This window comes from Crotalus tigris, unplaced genomic scaffold (assembly GCF_016545835.1).
Source record: "Crotalus tigris isolate CLP2741 ecotype Arizona unplaced genomic scaffold, ASM1654583v1 scf7180000017836.1595184, whole genome shotgun sequence".
Classification (NCBI taxonomy): Eukaryota; Metazoa; Chordata; class Lepidosauria; order Squamata; family Viperidae; genus Crotalus; species Crotalus tigris.
In genome coordinates, this window is record NW_024096663.1 from 1,291,119 (window position 1) to 1,311,440 (window position 20,322).

A 20,322-nucleotide genomic window follows, 5' to 3' on the forward strand; every position below is an offset into this window, starting at 1 on the left:
TAAGTTTTAACTCACTTATTAATCTTACTTATTTGCCATTATGATTATACAATTTTTAAATAGCATTGAGGTGAATGACCAGTCTTTAATTCAAACACTGTATTCAGCCTGGAGAATCATATCAATTCATATTGCAGAATTCACCTATTTTAAAAAATATCAAAATTCATGATATAAATTTTATAAAAATGAAAACAAACCACTATACAGTGGTACCTTGGTACTCAACTGTTTTGAAACTCATAGAATTTGGTATTCAACACATTTTGACGTGAAAATTTTGTCCTGGTATTCATCATTTGTTTGGTACTCAACGCACAAGATAGAACTTATCGGTGTTGGCTGCCTTGTGACTCACTACATTATTCCTTATGAAAAAAACTGTTCGGTACTCATTGCACCTCCTAGAACCAATTAACTATGAGTACCATAGTGTGCTGGGGGTATCTGTGTATATATATTTGTGATATGTAATATGTATCATTAATGTTTATTGAAATAACAATTACCTAGTTCTAAGCAATTAGTAAAATTTTTAATAGATTGTTCATAAGCGGTAATTTATCAACTTATATTATCTAGCATAGCATGAACTCCAAATCAGGCATAAATTGTCATACAAATGTTTGTTGAGTTTATAGCTTCTTTATAATCCTTCTGCCCATTGAATTACATTATTTTTCTTCTCTTTGTAAATGAGGCCTCACAACTGTAGCTGCCTGTAGCATATGGAAATTGACCCCTAAAGGCTCATTGTAACAAGCCATTACTCGTGATGTCATTAAAGCTTACAGAATGCAGAATACTATGAAACTGTGATGTAGAGATGTGTGCTGGACAATATGTCTCAATGTTAAAGTCAATTATCTCCTACTGGATCTGGGGGGCACTAGGACACAATTATACAAATTTCTGATTTGTGGAAAAATAATATTCCAAGCGTATTCCAAATATCTCTATATTTTCACATGAACTAAGTATTCAAAACAATCTCTTCTATTCCACAATTCCTGTATATTAGTGAACAGAATTGCTATATTCTAACAATATAAAATATAACATAGTTTTCTAAATATGTTATGATTCTGGAATTATTGTATACATTTTCATCATAGTACGATTAAAGAGTGTCCACTGTCCATTGGGCAGCACTATTTTCATTGAGAGACAATACAATTTTAAATATGTATTTTCAGAAATAAGTATGACTGAATTTTGTAAGACTTATTTAAAATACAGAATTGTAAGTTGCAAAATAAGATTTTGAAATTTAAATTATTGTCTTGAATAAAACTTGAAACTGTTGAAGAAAAATATATTCCACAAACACTCCTTGATATTTGGCACAGTTTTTAATGACAGAATATCATTTTAATGGCAGAAGCATGTTCCTCATAGTAGGAGGGGAAAAAGCTAAAAATAACAATGAAAAAGTCTTGCAGACATTTACCATATTGCAAAAGCAACTGCTAGAATCCTAAAGAATCTGTGAGAGCTAAAATCAAGTTTCGTATTAGTGAAGGCTTTTCGAAATATATGCATTCAAAAACAATTACAGTGTTCTTGTTAGCACAAGCCATAGGTATCAATATTGGAAGGAATGGGGCTAACTTGCATGATGCAATGAAGAGCAGATGTTTTAATTGTATATGACATATCTTCTAGAAGAAAAATAAAAATAATTTGCTGATGTTTTATTATTTTAAGCTTATCTACAGGCAGCTGGATACGGGTAACAAAATATCATCCATTAGGTGCTCATTATATAACCATCTTTATTACAAAAAATATATGGGATAAAATGCCCCAAAAGGTCACTGTTTCCCAGTAACTGATTTCGAAAAAACAGGTAAGTTTTTCTAATTTCCAGATCAAAATCCATCAAAAAATATTTTTTGCTATACACTTTAAATTATACTTATAAAAACATAGATCAAGACAGGTCTCATCTGTATGTGTAAAATTAGAAGAAAGTAGATCAATAAACCTATAAAATCAAATAATGTTTTTAAAGTAAAACTTTAAAGTTTCAGAACCTTCAAGAGCACAACAGATAAGGAACAACCCCATCCATAGTGCCCCATATACATCTTTGAGAGAACAGAACTTTAGAACACCAAAGAAAAAGATAACTCCGGGGGAACGCAAGCTTACAATAGTCACCTCAACCAACTTCCTTTCACTTCTGCATGGAGAGCCAAATAAAAAGGGGAATGGCTGGAAAGAAAATCTCTCTCCTCAACCTCTGGCTACATGGGACAACGGTTTCTACACCCAATTCCCTTCATCTCATAACCCAGCAAGAATCCCGGCCACTTCTCTCTCTCTCTCTCTCTGACAATTTTTCCCGTGCCTAAGGGCCATTCTCCGCCCCCGCCCGAGAAGGGAGTGTCAAGGAAGGCGGTGGCAGCCACCAGTGTCTGCTCCTCCCCCGTCGTTCGCTCGACCGGATCCTTCTTTCTCAACTGTGGCTGCAAAATAGCCGAAAACCCATAGGGCCTCACCTCCGAGTGCAAAACAGGAACGCAGCCTGCTTCTTTTTCGTACTCATTTAGAGGCGCCGCCATCTTGGTGCGAACGCACTGCCTGCTGCATGCCGGGTAACGCGCTCCCTCACGACCTCTCTCTCTCTTTCTCTCTGTACGCGAGGGGAGGGGAGGGTTGGGGTGGGTAGCGCCATCCCGGCTGGAAGTGGGGGAGGAAGGCGAGCCGCGGATTGGATGAGCGACTGGAATCGGAGCCCTGAGCAGCCATCACTTCTGCGGAGCGTACGGGATCGATGTATTTGCGCATATAAATGCTTTTATCTTGATCCCAACTGATCGAGTGCTAGGAAGTTGGGGCAGAGGAAAACAGATAATTATCCGGGCCAAACTCGGGTTATTCTTCCTTATCTATCAGATCGGGCCATTTTTCCCAACTCCTCTCGATGTGCCGGACGAGAACAGCGCACCGGCGGATTCGAGATGGGTACAATTCCGAGTGGAGAAAGGGCATTGCTGAAAAGTGAGTTAGGGTGCTTCAGTTTGGGAAGCCACCCAAAATCATACTCTGGCTGTGTTCATATAACCCACTATGAATTGTGAAAGCCAGAATTGGCAGGGTTTGCATTGTAAATGAAGCCATAAACCATACTTCACAAACTATGTTTTTTGGATACAAACAAGCAAGTTTAAGTTAGGTTAATGTATGGCGCAAAAGCCTCTTGAATGCAGAATTAAAATTCCACATTTTAATCTAGTTTTACATTGTTTTGCTTTCTTTGTGCATCACTGGTGGGATGAGGGGCTGGATTTATTAAAGTATAATTTACATAGGGCTAGGGAAGGCACTGCTCCAACATTAATAATTCGTTAATTTTCAAATTTCACCACTTATTATATATGACATTTTCAGAAGGCTTCCTAAAATCTAGTCAATAATATGTAATAGATGTATTATCCCAGTTCTGTTATTAAGCTTTGATGATTCAGTAATGGAACTGCTAATCAAAGCAGCGTCATGGAGGATGCCTCCGCCCACTTTATAATCAAAAGGGGGGGGGAGAGAGAATTGAGAAGCCTGAAGGCAGCTCAGAGAGTAGTTGGAAAAGATGTTAGAGACAGGATTATAAATACATCTAGGACTATGGAAGGCAAGTAACAAATTATAGGTACACTGCCATATTAACTTAGTTTACATATGCTGAGGAAGAAAGGCAGATTAAGTTCCTGTTTTTAGATGTTAGAAATACTCCTATGGTTGCAGTTTGTTTTACTCTTTCCAACCCAATATAAAACTGCATACAAATTATGTAAAGGGACCTTAGTAAATCCTGCTTCTTTCTTTGCATCTTCGGATACAGAATGGGATCATATTTTGTGTACTGTAGTGTGAGAACCCAACAAAAGAAAGATTAAGTTCAAAAACTAGCCAGGTCCAGTGGGGAGCTACAGAGAAGAGTATTTTAGAATAAATTATCTCAAAGCATCCCTATAGGAGAAGCTGTTGGGAAGTAGCTTGGAATGCTTCTAACTAATCCATTCTAAACCCTCTTTCTTCCTGGTTCTGTGATTGGAAAGGAAGATAATATTCATAAAGTCACAGGGCTGGAAGGGACCTGGAGGTCTAGTCTAACCCCCTCACATGGCAGAAGTCTTTATATACTATCCCTGAACAAAAGGCTGTTTAATTGCTCAAATGTTAAGGGGTTTGGGGGGAAAAATAGAGGACATATTCTATATGTTTTCACTCAATTTCAATTAATTATTAGAAATGTAAGAGCTTAGAACCAGTCCATTTTGCTGTTTGCCAGCAGAATAATTTTCAAAAAAGATCTGGACCACATTTGGAAGGGTTGTGAGGAGAAGCCAGTAAAAAAAAGGTTGAATTTAAAAGTGGGCCAGATCCACCAGGTGCTGCAAAAAAACAAAACAAAACAAAAACCCACCGCAGCAGTGCAAGAGGCACCTGAACAACAGCACAGAATGCTGTTGTATGCTCCCTCGTGCTGCCTTCCTCCCTTGTCATGTGACCAACAGCAATGCTATTATTCAGGATTGGAAAGAATTCCAGAGTCTCAGCTCTGTATGCTTTCCCTATCTCAGACATGTCAAACACAAGGCCCAAGGGCCGGATGCAGCCTGCGAAGTGGTTTCATGTGGCCCTCGAAGCCATCCTGGAAACAGTGAGGGAATGGCCTCCATGCCTTGGCCCTGGCCCAGGCTGGCCCGGAGCCAATGTACAATTTTGTGGTGGCTATCTATGCTGAAATGCATTCAGTCTTAGCTCCACAAGGCTGTCTAGAAACAGCAAGGAACCAGCCCCTGCCGTGTCGGCCCTGCCCCCTGGGTGCATGCTGAGAGGTGTCACCCTTTGTGAGGAATGAAGTAATGGACCATGCCTTGGCGCTTGGCCTGGTCCCACCCCCTTCTGCCAGAGGCCCTCAGATCTGTCCCACTCCTGCCCAGACCCCCACAGGCACCCTTGATGCGAACGATGTAGAGCTGGCCGCACCCACCCAGTAGGCCATACCCACTCCATCCACATCCACCCAGTAGGCTACGCCCCCCCCACGGGCAACCGCAATGCTGATGTAGAGGTTTGCAATGACAGGTGAGAGGGGTGATCCCATGGGTGCTCCTTCTGTTTGTTTGTATTTTTGTCCGTTATAGATGAAGTATGTGTTGGATAGGCAGTGGTTGGTCAGATCTAAGATGTGTTTAGGGGGATTATATTTGTTTTGGATAGCTGTCAAGGCTTCTTTGATAGGCACTTGGGTGAAGAGGGATATGACATCGAAGCTCACGAGTAGGTCGCTTGCCTGTAAGTTTTGTTTCTTTATGATCTCTATAAACTGGAATGAGTTTTTTAGGTGTGAGGTGATGGATTTTGCATAGGGCTGTAGTTGTTTGGCGAGAAATTTGGCTAGGTTTTGTAGAAGTGAGCCTATGGAGCTGACTATGGGTCTGAGTGGGGTTCCTTCTTTGTGTATCTTGGGGAGACCATAGAGTTTGGAGCATCTGGATGAATTCTCCCTGGGAATGATTCTTTGCTGGATCTCTTCGCTAATGGGGGAGGCTTTTATTTTGGATCTGGTGGTTTTTTCCAGGTAGGTGGTGGGATCTGTGTTTAGGGGTTTGTATGTGGAGTCTTGGAGTAGGTTGGTTAATTTGGTTTGGTAGTCAGATGTGTTCATAACCACCGTGGCATTGCCCTTGTCTGCTGGTAGGATTATTATGCTGGTGTCTTCTTTCAGGTTACTTAGTGCTGTCTGTTCCTCTTTTGGTAAGTTGCTTTTTGGTGGCTTGCTGGTGCAGAGGATGTTGGTGATTTCGAGTCTGATTCTGTTAGCGTCGTCGGGGTTGATTTTGGTCAGGCTGGTTTCAACTCCACATATAATGGTTTCAGTGGGGATGTGTTTGGGAGCGACTGCAAAGTTGAATCCTTTGGAAAGGACATTGGTTTCAGCTTTGGTGAGGATCCTATCTGAGATGTTATGCACTGTTTGTTCCATGTGTGGCTGTGAGGGAGGAGGGGTTTGTTTCTGGCGTTCTTGTAGTCTTCGGAGTTTGTTGGTGTGTGTGTCTGTCTTGAGGGCGGTCTGTGTTTCGGCTCTCCAGACGGCGAGTTGTTTGGATTTGTCCCAAAGTGCAGGGTGGATCTTGTTGCTGAGTTTGAGGTGAAGTGTGAGGAGATCTTTGTTAATTCGGTCTAGGAGGAATCTTTTTGTGTGAAGTTCATTTCTGATTAGGGCCAATTCTGTTCTTTTCAGGATGCGTTTGGTGGCTGCAGAGTTGGAGTGGAATTTCAGTTGGAAACATGTGGGGATTAAATTTTGATCTTGGCAGTTGGGTAGGAATGCGAGGTCGCATAAAATGGAAGCTCTTTGGACTTCAAGTTTTTCATAGGTCCTGGTCAGATGGTGGATTTCCTCCCCGTAGAGGTTCAATATTTATTTTCTGAGGTTTTTGCGCGTGTTTGTATGTAGGTCTTTGGTTATTCGGGTTTTCTCCCGCATAAAATTGGAAGTGTCTTGGCGACGTTTCGACGAAGTCCCATTCATCATCTTCAGGCTGGTGTTTTCAGCTTCATGCTTCGAGGAGCAATGTGTGGTCTTAGCTGTTTCTTCCTTTTAACTGCCAGTGGGGGTGTGAACTGATTGGGTGAGAGCTTGGCTGTATTCTGATTGGGTGGAGGTGTGTTCTGATTGGTTAGGGGCTTGGCTGTGCTCTGATTGGATGGGGGGTTGGCTGTGCTCTGATTGGATGGGGGAGTGTTCTGTTTGGGTGGGGGCTTTGTTGTGCTCAGGTTAGTCTGAGTTGCAGGGGGGTTTAAGATGGTGGGCTGCCTTGCTATTTTTTGGCTTCACGTTTGTGGTCGTGCCTCATCTTCATGGTGGGTTTCAGTTTGCTTCATGTATGGATTGGAGGGGTTTAAAGTAGCTAATGATGCAGCTGTGATCCTGACTTTGTTTGTTAGGGATTAAAATACCTGACTTACACTTTATTCCTGCATTCCTGCGTTTATTCCATTGGGATGACGACGGACGGCGTGACAGTAAGTCAGCACTCAATTATGTTTGCTGCTCCTACCCTTTACCCCAGCTGGAGGAAATGGTGGAGGGCAAACAGGACTCTCCCCAGATGGAGGAGGCTGCAACAGCTTAGCCAGTAGGCCCTGCTGATGTGCCCGAGGCCCAGGAGATGCAGTCGGTAGTGAGACTGAAGGCCGCCCAGGCACCTGGTCCCCTGGCCGAGACCCAGGAGGCCGCAGCCCCAAGAGGGAGGGGGAGTGGTGGTAGAGCCCTGCTTTGACATCCTTGGACATCGGCTGGCCCCGCAACCCCCCAGCAAGGTCGTCTCTCATGGGTTGGAGGGAGAGGCGAGTGACGGGATGAAGACCAGTGGAGCTACTCAACCGCCCCGGGCGAATACACCATGGATATGCTACGCGATTGCTTAGGCGAGGCCGGGTACCATGGAGTGTCACCCCAGCAGCGGACAGATGAGCCCTCCGGATGCACCGAGGCCTCCCGTTTCCGACTTAGTAGTCCAAGGCTTCGATTGCCACTTTCGGTGGGCATTGCTACAACGGGAGCCTCTGGGACTGGATCAACAGGTACACAGTCTCAAGCAGCATGGCTAGGTGGTCCATGGGGTGACGGATGGGGACCACCCTCAGGCAGAACACCACGGGGCCAGGGTGCCGGGCCCGGACCTAGAGGCTCAACCACTCCAGATGGGGTTGACAGCGCAGGGCAACCTGTGGCCCATTGGGGGTCGGGACATACATGGGGTCTGCCACCCATACCCATCTCTTTCGATGGGAACCCCGACAGGCTGGCCATGTTCTTGAGCCACATAATCAGTCATCTCGATCGTTATGCCCATATGTATTTGTCTCAATGGGCAATGGTAGTGGCGGTCACAGTGGAGTTAGAGGGAGAGGCAGCGGTGTGGGCTGCTGACCTCTACAGTGATCATGCCCAGGAATTGGAAAATGCATGCCCGGTTCGAGGATGTGTCACGTCTACAGCGGGCAGAGGCGGAACTCTTATCGTTAAAGCAGCACGGTCGGGCCGTAGCAGAATATGTCTGTGACTTCTGCAGGCTGGCAGGTTGGCTTAGCTCGTCGTGGTCAGAACGGTTGTTGGTCCATCAGTTCCAGGCGAGGCTTGACCAGGAGTTACGGCAGGCCTGCATTTACAGAGGAGTGCCCAACTGCCTTCGAGAGTGGTTCCGTGCATCGGTGGATATGTACATAGGCCTCAGATAGTTCCAGACAGGACGGGACACCAGCCGGCCTCGACAACCAGTAGGGAAGCCACGGGAAGGTGGGCAGAGTCAACCGGTTAACTACCCCAGGGGTTCTGGCCCCTTCGGCGACCGCTCCTTCTGCTGCTTCTGGTGCAATTAACCAGGCCATCAGGCAGCCAAATGCCCAGCTCCTACCCCGTGGGGTTCTGGGACACCTGGAGGAGCCACTCGAACACCGAAAAAAGGGGCCGCGGTGTCAAGGGCAGCAAAGCAACCGACGACGCCGGCATTCCAGCAAGTACTGCCAACAGACCAGGATGCCACGGCTGTGGCACGGTACCATCCAGCCGATGACGACAGTGAGGACAATGCGGTGGATGACCCGATGGTGAGTGAGTCCGTGACCCCCTTCGTCCTACCTGTAGTGTTAACAAGTCCACAGACCGGCGTGTGGAGGGAATGCCCTACCCTCATATACACCAGTTGTACCCGGTGCCTGATAAGCAGGCCTGTAGCAATGGAAAGTGGCATCAGGTTGCATTGACTGGCCCAACCTGTTCGTTTTGAGCAAGTCAACGGGTCCCTGTTGGGAGGGGCCCTGGACACCCACATCATGGAACCAGTCCGGTTGGAGCTCGGAGGCCATTGGGAGGTCCTCCATTTCATTGTCGCTCCAGCTATGACTGATGCTGTGATCCTAGGCCTCGCATGGTTGGATAAGTGGGAACCCACCATTTGGTGGGAGGGTGGTTACCTTAGAATACGCCTTGGAGTTGGGCCCCAACCACCTGGGTCAGGCCGCACGAAGCAGGTCCCAGTGTGTGTGGTCACAGAGGGGGGGAGAAGCCCCTTTCCCAGTGGTATATAGTGACCTGGCTGAGGTGTTTAGCAAGAAGGAGTGCAATCGGCTACCATCTCATCGTGAGACAGATTGTGCAATTGAAATTGAACCGGGAGCCAAACTACCAAAGCCCCAAATGTACGCCATGGCACCCAGGGAGCTTGAGGAATTACGGCTGTTTATTGATCAGAACCTGGCGAGGGGGTTCATTCAGCCAGTCCGTTCTCAGGTCGCTGCCCTGGTCTTATTCCGGGAAAAGAAAGATGGGTCGCTTCGTCTGTGTGTCGACTTCTGAGGCCTTAATGCTGTTTGTGTTGAACATCAATACCCCCTCCCACCTATGAAGGAACTACTAGCCCAGTTAGGAAAGGAGCAGGTGTTTACCAAACTGGACCTCCGGGAGGCTTACTACAGGGTGCAGATACGGCACAGAGACGAATGGAAGACAGCATTTAACTGCCCATTCGGCAGTTTCCAATACCGGGTGATGCCGTTTGGGTTACAAGGAGCCCCTGCGGTGTTCATGCAGTTAATCAACCAGGTGTTGCATGAGCACCTCTACCGAGGGGTCCTGGTTTATCTCAACGACATCCTCATTTACACTGCCACCTTGGAGAACATGTTCACCTAGTACGACAGGTATTACACAAACTCCTTGCGGCCAAGTTGTACGTGAAGCTGTCGAAGTGCGAGTTTCACCGGGACCGTCTGGACTACCTTGGATACCGGATTTCAGGAAGTGGGGTGGAGATGGATCCTCACAAGGTACTGGCGGTATTGGACTGGCAGGCGCCCAGAACCCATCGACAGTTACAGAGCTTTTTGGGATTTGCCAACTTTTATTGGCAGTTCATCCCCTCGTTTGCCACCGTAGCCCACCCCCTGACAGAGTTGTTACGGACAAAACACCTGAATAGCAAACCCCGGCCCGGCCAGCCAGTGGGATGGACCATGGTCTGCCAAAAAGCCTTCGAAAATCTTAAAGCTCTTTTTGCCAAGGAACCTATGTTACTCCACCCAAACCCCGATGCCCCTTTTGTGGTACAAGCCAACGCCAGTGACATGGCTGTTGGGGCCATCTTGTTACAATGGAATCACCAGGGGACATTATAACCTTGTGCATACACGTCCTGGAAATTCACCACTACGGAAAGGGGGTGGGCTATTTGGGAAAAGGAGGCATTCGCTGTAAAATGGGCACTTGTGACATGGCGACATTTACTGGAGGGCGCTACGCAGCCGTTTGAGGTATGGACCAATCACCGGAACCTCGAGGCATTACAAAAGCCACAGCACCTGTTGCCTAAACATGTGAGGTGGGCTCAGTACTTTGCTCGCTTCCGCTTTACTCTGAAGTACGTGCCGGGGGGTAAGAACTTTCTTGCGGACGCTCTGTCCCAGTTGCCGCAATACCACAGTAGTAGGGAGGAGGTGGTACAGGCGATTATGCCCCCCTGTACCCAGAGGGTAGCCCACATAACAACTAGTAGGTTGACGACCGTCGCACTTCCGGAGCTACGGGCTGTGTAGCAGATGACAAGTGGTTGCAAAATGATCCGGGCCTGTTAACACAGAGGGAGAGACTGCCCTGGAAAGGTGATAAACTCTTATGTTCCCGAAAGCCTGCAGCCGACCGTCCTCCAGCGTTGCCATGATGCTAAACAAGCCGGGCATTTCGGGTTCCTAAAAACTTTACACTTGGTGCGACGACAATTCTGGTGGCCCCGAATGAAACCAGAGGTGGAGACATACGTAAAGAACTGTCACATCTGTGCCACTGCAAAACAACGGGTGGGTAAGCCGATGGGACTGTTGCAGAAAGTAGCCAATCCGACCCATCCCTGGGAAGAAATCGCTATGGACTTCATAGTTGAGCTACCACGGAGCCGGGGCTACACCTTGATATGGACGGTTATCGATCTCTTCTCGAAGCAAGCTCACTTTGTTCCCTGCAAGGGGTTACCATCGGCTCGGCGACCGGCCAGGCTCTTCATACAGCACATCTACCTTCTTCACGGAGTGCCCCGACGTGTAATCTCGGACCGGGGGGTGCAGTTCACCGCGCACTTTTTGCGTACATTCCTTCAACTGGTAGGATCGTCTCAGAGCCTCAGCTCCGCATACCACCTCTGTACCAACGGGGCTGCGGAGCAAGCAAACACCATGATAGAACGCTACCTATGCAGCTACATCACATACCAGCAAACGGACTGGGTAGACCTTTTGCCGTTTGCTGAGATGGCGTACAATAATACGGTGCACAGTAGCACCGGCTTTGCCCCTTTCCGGGTGGTATATGGAGTGGATTTTGTTCCTATACCAGAATGGCCTCAGGAAGCAGGCATACCACACACACCCCCAGGCATGGATGTCGCAAGTAGCGGGTTTGTGGGGATGAGTAAAGGAGGCTCTAACCCAGGCCGAGGCAGCTGTAAAAGTTCAGGCTGACAAAAAAGAGAGCAGACCACAGGCCTTTCCAGGTGGGGGACTGGGTATACCTATCCACAAAGTACCTCCGTTTGCGACTTCCCTGTAAGAAACTCAGCCCCAAGTACATAGGGCCGTTCCCGATAATCCAGGTAATCAACCCGGTGACGGTACGACTATGATTGCCGTCGTTATTAGGAAAAATTCATCCCGTTTTTCATGGCAGCTTATTAAAGCCATTTCATGGGACCCCAGTGGGCTGTACAGCACTGGGACCAGTAAACAGGTCGCAATACGAGGTTCAGGAAGTTATTGACTCATGGGTCCACCATGGTAAATTGCAGTATCTTATCCGGTGGAAGGGGTACCCACTTTCCGAAGCGTCCTGGGTTGGGGTGGCGGAAGTACATGCTCCTCGGCTCCTATGGACATTCCACCATCGATGTCCAGGGAACCCGAGTAGTAGAAGCTGTGGAATAATGGACTCACCCATTTCTCCTTACCTTCCAGGTAAAGACGTAGTAGAGGGGGCCGCATGTCAAGCCCTGTGGGGCTTGCCATTTACTGGTGGGGGGAATTCGGAAACCAGCCTGCTGCCGCCAAACACAGCTGCGACACTGCATGGCCCCTCGCCCCGGCCGACACCGGGGAAACCCACTCCTCGCCAACCAGCTGGGTGTCGGAGGCCGGCAGAACACCACTGAGCTCAGCCGGCCGACGCCCGGAACCCCCAAGCCTCGCTGCCCCACCGCCCAGCTGATCGTCAGACATGTGCAGAATGACGAGAAGCCGGAACTGGGCAAGGGGGCTGTTCCAACAGCGTAGACGACCCGTGTGATGGCTGGACAAAGGGGGGGATGTGCAGGGCCGGGGGCTAAGCAACACAGAGCACTCACCGCTACCAGGGGGACTACCGGTGGCTGGCCCGGAGGAGCCTGGAAGCAGCACGTCAGAAGATGGCACCATCTTGGACGAACAGGAAGCAGGGCAGAGGAGTGGGGTTCAGCTGGGGGAGGGCCAGGGCCAGACAAACGGACTTTTTAAGACAGCTGGGCAGATGGTGGTTAATGGTTGGAGGGTGGGGTGTTGGGTTGTGGCACTGTTACATGAAGCACAGGGAGCAAACCACTCCCAGTGCTGACTTTGTAAGGGATTAAAATACCTGACTTGCAATTCGTTCCTGCATTCCTGTGTTCATTCCATCGGGACGACAACGGACGGCATGACACAGATATTTTGCCCTGAATTGACATTTAAATTATATAGTTTGATCAAAAGTTTTGAGTTATCTTTATTCTGACCTGAAATTCAGTATCAACCTAGTGTTGACCATGAGGAGACCAATCCTAGCTCTACAATCAGAACCACTGATTAGTTGCTCTTGTTTCTGCCTCCTAGGAAATGAGAACAGGATACTGTTGAAAAGATCACTAATTTCTATTTCGTCCGCTTCATAACCCACTACTCTCATTAGTGTAATTTTAATGTACTCGACTCCCCTAAAAATCCAAATACCAAAATGAACACAAATGAACAATGAAAACAATATAAGGAAAAGTTTGGAAAAGGATTTATTGTAACAATGTACAAGTAAAAGTTGCTTTACAAAACTGAACTCTGCATCTCTCCCAAAGAACCTCAGTTTGGGAAACCCTTAATTAGAGGATCATTAAAAAGATGTTGAATAGGAAAGTACTTTCTGTAGCAATTTACTTAATGAAGCAGAGCTGGTCTGCCAGTAGAGTAGTCCTAACTTTAAACGTGAGGGCCCTCATTGGCATAAGGAGCAAGAGCCTACCTAATAGCATCCAAAAATAAAGCCCAGCTCATTCCTCTTAACCATCCTTTTGACATGCTCCCGGAACTTATTCTTAACCTAAAATCTTAATCCTAGAAGATAATATGTTGCCTGCTGAAAATTATTTGAAATTTTTAAACTATATTTTTTATTTTTTTCTGTATTTTTTTAAATTAACTTCTATTTAGATTTAGGGATTTGGTTTCATTGGTAAACAGACATAACCTCTAATGAAACAGTTGCTACCCATTGTGTTCTCAGGGTGTTCACATACATCTTTTTCATTTTATATATCTGGGCATTGGCAGAAATAGGTAATTTTCTATTTTTCCAAAACCAGTTCTTTATACAAAAGCTGTCAAATACCAAGTTGGACAAGTTGAAATACGTCAGGAAATTCAGCTTATCATCATCATAATTATGATCTAGGGAACTCCTGTTGGAAATTTATGTACTGTGATTCAGTTTCCATCAGAATCAGAACATGGAATTCTGCTCTGGGATTCAGTTGTCACAGTGAAAATAAGAAAGCTAGACAAAACTAGGACAGAAAGGAAAAAAAGATTCAATTTATAAATTAGACATGTCTGAATAAGCTGATTGTAGGATGCTAAGCACATTCACAAAAGACAGTGATATAAGTTTTTTTTTTCAGCTCATGAAAGGACTTCTATTCTCTTGAAATATAAAGAAGAGATGTGAAATAATTTCACTCTAGGATGATTCAGAAGGACATTGGAGGAGATAAGCTACAATTTGTCTAATTCTGAATATAATAATTATTTTTAAAATGCAGAATCAGAACTCACTGTGGACTAAATATAGAAGAAACTAGGAAAAGTAGGACAGGGTTGCTTGTTTTTATCACAGGGGGAAGAGACATTAAACGAGTCAAAATGATTACCCCAAATTACTAAAGAGGAATCATTGATACCAATTCCAGCTATACAGAATGCATATTACAGAAAAACTCCAAGCCCCTCACTGAATTTGTCAGCTCCACTTCAATTTCAGTTTCTCCAGGATCATGTCTACATAAACGGGTACAGGTTTTTTCTGTCCTAGAGCTATTACATCAAGCCATTGACAGAAAAAAAAATTCTGAATAAACAAAAGGAATGGAAAGATATAATCAGTGTCCACAAAAACTTATTTATTCCAGCCACAACACTGTGAGAAGGAACTTGGACTATTGTACTCTTTGAAAGTATATCCATAGAAAGTTATAGTAGCCTATGTGGGTTGGAAGGGAACATGGAAAAAAGCTATATAAAGAATTGTAGATGCCAGGCCTTCTGGAAATTTTTTGACAAAGGACATGGCTTTTTTCAAAACCTGTAACATTTTTTTTTATTAGACTGCAATGGGGTATATGTTTATTTAATAACTATACTTACATAAAATAAATTACATAAATGTTCTTCAATCCCAATTGCAACCTCAGCAGTTTACAGAGTACACAAAATACAAAAGTTAAAAAACCCGCAATCTGATTAAAAGGAATAAGAACACCTTAAGAACAACTTAATGTTTTTAACATTTTTTTAAGAACACTATGTTCTTTAACGTTCTTTAAGAATTAATGTTCTTAAAAATGAAAAATAAAAAAGGCAATACCATGTTACCACAGAATAGTGCCTTTTAACCTTGTGCGCTCTCCTTCCCGCTTGCCAGAAGTATGCTATTATTAGCAGTTTCTCCTTACAAGTTGTAAGGGATAAGTGATTCTGATTGGAGCAGGTGGTACTACAGATATCCAGGCATCAATCCACAAAGGGCTTTATAAGTCAATATCAGAATCTTAATTCTACTCAGAAACCAAATAGCGACTAGTACAGATCCTGCAGAATCTGTTATGTGCTCCCAACCCTTGAAGGCAGCAAGGATATGGGCCATTGCATTCTGGACCAATTACAGTTTCTGAATAGTTTTTAAGTGTGGCCACATGTAGAACAGAAAGGAAGTCTAACCCTGCCTGCCTAAAAGCAGCAAGTGATCTTAGCATAACACTGCATCAGTGTGTGTGTGTATGTGTGTGCGTGTGCGTGTGTGCGTGTGTTCAGTACAGAAAGTACTACTTTTATTCTTTTCTGTATTTTGCACATTTCAACCATGGCAAAAAATAAATCTTCATACAGTTAAAGATGTAGATGAGAACACAAATCTCTAACAGATTTTTTATTAATTTATATATGTTTGACACAGCTCCCAAGATTGCAGTCTTGCATAATGTTATGGAGTGTACCTTTTTAGAAAAGGGTAAAAGCATTTTCCCCTTCATACATAAGCTATTGGATAATATTATGACACCTTCTGTTACATTTGTTACCACAATACATAAAACAAAAATAAAAAAAACCCAATACACAGGTAGATTCTACTAATAATTGCAAGTTACATCAGAAGTAGAGAGCTACACATTTATGCACATAGAGGCGGCTTATTTTATTTTATTTATCAAATTTTTACACAGCCCATCTCACCTAAGTAACCCTGGACAGATTACAAACAACATTATAATATAATATAAAACTAACCAAAAGCATAATTAAAAACAGTTTAAAAAGGTTAATATTTAAAAATTAATTTTTATCTACTCCTTACACTATTCACAAGTAATACAATAGAGTGCAATATACCTGTTAACATATTTTTTCAAGGTTCTTCTCTTTTTAAAATTTCCATATCATACTGATTTCCACACACACTTTACCCTTTATGTCACATTGGTTGTATTTTTAATGAAATTAGATCTGTGTCTTTTCATAGATCACTAAAGGTAGTTACTTCTTCTGCACATGATTAGAGACAGCATATGTTCATTTATCTTTCATAAATCTTTTCAGATAACCTGTCCATTCAACCATTTCTACAAAGTAAAATATGAGTTTGCTTTTTTTTATAACTTCAGTGAGTCTCCATATTCTCCTATGTCTAGGACTCTAGGAGAATGTCTGAAATATATTATCACCTATACCAAAATGGTACTCAGTGGTGGGATTTAGCCGGTTTGCACCAGTTCTGTAGAACTAGTAACTAATTTCTTTTGAGTTCTCCTCAGTTATAGCAACTTTGCTTTTCTTGTTTTTCCTTCACTCTTTTATAAACGCTTCCTTGATTATCTTGAGACTTTCACAAAATACCAGATGATTGTAAATGTTTATCCATTAATATCATTGTGTTGGTAATGTCCAAAATAGGAATATTTCCAAATGCCCAAACCCACAAATAAAAATAAGAGGCAACCAGTTTTGACTTTTCTAATATTCTCTTCACAGTCTATATTATCCTTTCTACACTGTATAATACAGACAGGAAGTAATATGCACTAAGTTGCAATCTTTTGCAAATTGAACTAATGACTGCAATGACTTTCAGAGATTTCCTGTGCTGTAAACTCAGTTTGACTGAACAATTTTAGTTTGATTAAACAAAAATGTTCTAGAAATGTAGACTAGCAATCAATATAAATTCAGATTTGAAGTTCAAATATATGCACATCGAATTTCTGCCAAGTTCTTCTATTTTGTATATTTTAATATACTATTTTGTATATTTTAATCACAAATGAAGGCATTTTATATACTTTAAATCACTCCCATAAAAAGTTATGAGGAATCTTCTTCATGGAGTGCACGTTTAAGTCTGTAACTTTTTGTCATTACTTCCACACATTTTTGAAAATTCTTCTTTCTATATGTTCTATATTCTGTTCTGCCTGTTGGGGATGCTATTTTATTATGATAAATCAATCCCAAACATGAGTCTCTTCAGCATTACAAATGACTGATGTGATTTAACTTTTTAGCTCTACAAACATTAATGTGTTTCAACTTTAAATTATAAATCCTTAATAGTCTTGTTTCTATTCTTTCAGAACTTATTGCAACACTATATGGTCCTGATTGCCATATTATTGTTCCAATTTGTAATAATACACTAGAATTTTAATTCTGTTACATAGCCGTCATTATGTTCATCTTTGTAAAAATGCCTTATATGATGCATAATATGACAAAAGCAAACATTCTCATAAAACATTATAAACATTCTCATAAAATTTAATTTAAATTTGTAGGCACTGGAATAAGCACCTGAACAGCAAGTGAAGCAGATGCATTTCTTCTCATCAAGGTTCTCAAATTAATAACCAGCTATAAAAACTAAATATAATTTCATGAACATGTAGCATAAACAAGTTTCTACGAGTAAGGATGATGTGTGCATCCTTTTTTAAAAAAAAAACAAAAAACATTTTACCCTGTTCTTTATCCTGCAAGTCTCCCAGAATAATTTACAGTCTGATATTATAATAGCAAAATATTTTATAAACTGCTGTGTCTGTTTTGGTAACCAAACCAAAACTGACTTAAATCAACTGATCTCTCAATAGAGGTAGTTTTCTCACTCTCTTTGCCAGCATTTTAGAATTTTCAAGAAATAACATTTTATTTTCAGCTTTCAGAAGTTCTATATAATATGCTTACATATATGCTTACATATAGGCTTAATATAGGAAAAGAGACACTGCTTGAAAACTGAATAGAAAAAACAAATATAAACTTGTTATAAATGGTGACTCTTATAAGGAACCAAAATAAATATGTGCTGATTGTACTCATCAGCTCATGAAATGTATTGCCTATCACAGACATATCAAACACAAGGCCGGGGGGCCGGATGCGGCTTGTGAAGTGGTTTCATGTGGCCCGCGAAGCCATTCTGGAAACAGGGCCCCCGCTGCCTTGGCCCTGGCCCAGGCTGGCTGGGAGCCAATGTACAATTTTGTGGTGGCCATCTATGCTGAAACGCATTCAGTCTTAGCTCCACAAGGCTGTCTAGAAACAGCGAGGAACAAGCCCCTGCTGTGTTGGCCCCGTCCCCTGGGTGCATGCTGGGGAGGTGTCACCCTTTGTGAGGAATGAAGAAATGGACCATGCCTTGGCACTTGCCCCGGTCCCACCCTCTTCTGCCAGAGACCCTCAGATCTGTCCCACTCCTGCCCAGGCCCCCACAGGCACCCTTGACGTAAACGATGTAGAGCTGGCCATGCCCACCCAGTAGGCCACACCCACCCACCCCCCAAGGGCAACTGCAATGCTGATGCGGCCCTCAATGAAATTGAGTTTGACACCCCTGGCCTATCACCAACTGGGATAGAAATTTGACAGAACAATGTCACAGTTTTATCAAGTTCATTGAATCATTCTGACTAATATATGTGCAAAGAATCATACAACTTATCACCATGGAATATTAAGCTCCAGGAAAGAAGTTCAGTTCCCATGGACACAGGTGATGTTCTCATCCATTCTCTCTGTGAAAAAGAACAGAAATGGAAAGAAAAATATTGCAAGTGAATAATTGTCTATGAAGATGTCAAAAGAGATATTTGATTTCTGGGAACTTGGTTTCTGTAGATGATGGCCTGTTGTTATAAGTTACATGTCACAAGGCCTAATAAATATATCCTTCGCCAAAGTGGTAATAATTATTATTATGAAAACTTTAAAATGAATTCTGTAGGAGTGGAAACAAATCCTTTCCCAAAGTAAAGACTTCACATAAAAATTAGTGCAATTAGAAAGCAAGGGGAATGTTGATGTTAAATAAAGTAAAAATAGTAAAAAAAAAAGTTAAAATAGGCAAGAAAATGGTAAGATAGCACCTATCCATTCTAAAGTTCAAATCCCCAGGACCAGATGGATTACAACCCAGAGTTCTGAAGGAGATGGTGGATGTGATTGTAGAACTACTGAACCATATCTTTCAAAGGTATTGGAGCATCAGAGAACTACCAGAGGACTGGAAAAGAGTTGATGTAGTTTGCATATTAAAAAAGAAAAAAAAATACATCCAGGAAACTATCAGCCTGACATCAATACCTGCAAAGATCCTGAGGGAAAAAAAATCAAGCAATGGATCTGTGAACCCTAAAAACAAGCAAAGCTATTACTGGAAGTCAACATGGGTTTGTCAAAAACAGATCATACCAGACAAACCTTATTGTATTATTTAACAAAGTTATTAAATTAGTGACCAGTTAAATGCTGTGGACATCAGATACTTGGGCTTCAGTAAGGCATTTGACAAATCAGACTGCAACTCACTTGGTAAGAAAAATGTGAGATAGATATAGCATCACCACCAAATGGATTCATAACTGACTGACCAACTACTCTCTATATCTACGTAGAGGGAAGCATACAGTGGGGCCCAGTACTCAACATCTTCATAAATGATTTAGAAGGAAACTCATCAAATTTGCAATTGATACCAAGCTCAGGGGACTAGCTACCACTTTAGAAGATAGACTCAAAATCCAGAAGGCCATCAAGGCCTTGAACACTGGGTCCTGTTTAACAAAATTCAGTGATGAGAAACATAAGAAAAACTAAATGCACAGGTATAGAATAGGTGGTATGTGGTTCAACAGCAGTGATTGTGAGAGGGATCTAGAAGTCCTAGTGGACAATCACTTAAACATGAGCCAGCAGTGTGCTTCAGCTGCCAAAAAAGCCATTGAAGTCTTAGCTGCATCAACAGAGAGATAGCATCAAAGTCACATTAGTACTGATTTATACTGCTGTGGTAAGACCACATTTGGAATACTGAGTCTAGTTTTGGTCACCATAATACAAACAGGATGTTGAGACTCTAGAAAGGAGGTAGAGAAGGGCAACTAAGATGATTAAGGGATTGGAGGTTAAAACATATGATATTGCAGGAAGTGGGTTTATCTAGTCTAACAAAGACAAGCACTAGGGGTAACATGATAGTGGTCTTCTAATATTTGAGGGTTATCACAGAAGAGATGGTCAACCCATCTCCAAAGTACCTGGGGGCATGACAAGAAGTAATGGAAAATTATCAGGGAAAGATCAAACCTAGAAATAAAGAGAAATTTCCTGACAGTGAGAACAATTATTCTACAGAATGGTTGCTTCCAAAAGTTGTAGGAGCTCCATCACTAGAGGTTTTTAAGAAAAGATTGGACATCCATTGGTCCAGAATGGTAT

General features: G+C 43.1%; 1 protein-coding gene across 1 annotated transcript in view; it reads right to left on the reverse strand.

Moving 5' to 3' along the window:
* ZDHHC17 (zinc finger DHHC-type palmitoyltransferase 17) overlaps positions 1 to 2,656 on the reverse strand; it is a 77,111-nt gene extending 74,455 nt beyond the window's left edge. The window contains exon 1 of the mRNA XM_039343300.1: positions 2,505 to 2,656. Coding sequence (XP_039199234.1) covers positions 2,505 to 2,567 — 63 coding nt within the window. The 5' untranslated portion in view covers positions 2,568 to 2,656. The remainder of the gene's footprint in view (positions 1 to 2,504) is intronic.
* Between the last annotated feature and the right edge of the window lie 17,666 nt (positions 2,657 to 20,322).